Consider the following 473-nt stretch of genomic DNA (forward strand, 5'->3'; position numbering starts at 1 on the left):
TCTGGAACGATTATGCACATATTTTCTGATAAACATCCTAAACGAGTAAGAGTGAACTTGCCTGTAAATCTGCCAGCGTCGCATAGGATTCGTAACCCTCCACGGAAGATCTTCAAAATTCGCCTGTAAGGGCTGAATTTCAGGACTCAGCAGCCCGCGTCGAATAGAGTTTTGCAAATTGGTGAGACGTCTTAGGTCTCTCTCTATCTTCTCACTTTCCAAGGCGGGCATTGGCTCTTTCCTCTTATTCTGCAACTCTTTCGTTTTGTCCTGAAGATTAGAGGCAGACACGCAAAGAATCACTTCATGCAGCTCCTCTAAGATGCCACTGTCCTCAATGCCCGACAAATCCCAGTCTGTTGGGTCGAGGGCAAGTTCGGCGACTTGATCCCCAGGCAGAAGATCATTGCAGAGCCAAGCAGAAATTGGCTGCCTCATGAAGAACTCGTTTTGGCGGGGAGTTACTATCCCGT

General features: G+C 47.8%; 1 protein-coding gene across 1 annotated transcript in view; it reads right to left on the reverse strand.

The window, feature by feature from the left end:
• Positions 1-438, reverse strand: part of LOC127751599 (NFX1-type zinc finger-containing protein 1 homolog) — a 6,659-nt gene extending 6,221 nt beyond the window's left edge. The window contains exon 1 of the mRNA XM_052275378.1: positions 216-438. Coding sequence (XP_052131338.1) covers positions 216-438 — 223 coding nt within the window. The remainder of the gene's footprint in view (positions 1-215) is intronic.
• Positions 439-473: the final 35 nt, after the last annotated feature.

Source organism: Frankliniella occidentalis, unplaced genomic scaffold, assembly GCF_000697945.3.
Source record: "Frankliniella occidentalis isolate FOCC.00 unplaced genomic scaffold, Focc_3.1 Scaffold599, whole genome shotgun sequence".
NCBI lineage: Eukaryota > Metazoa > Arthropoda > Insecta > Thysanoptera > Thripidae > Frankliniella > Frankliniella occidentalis.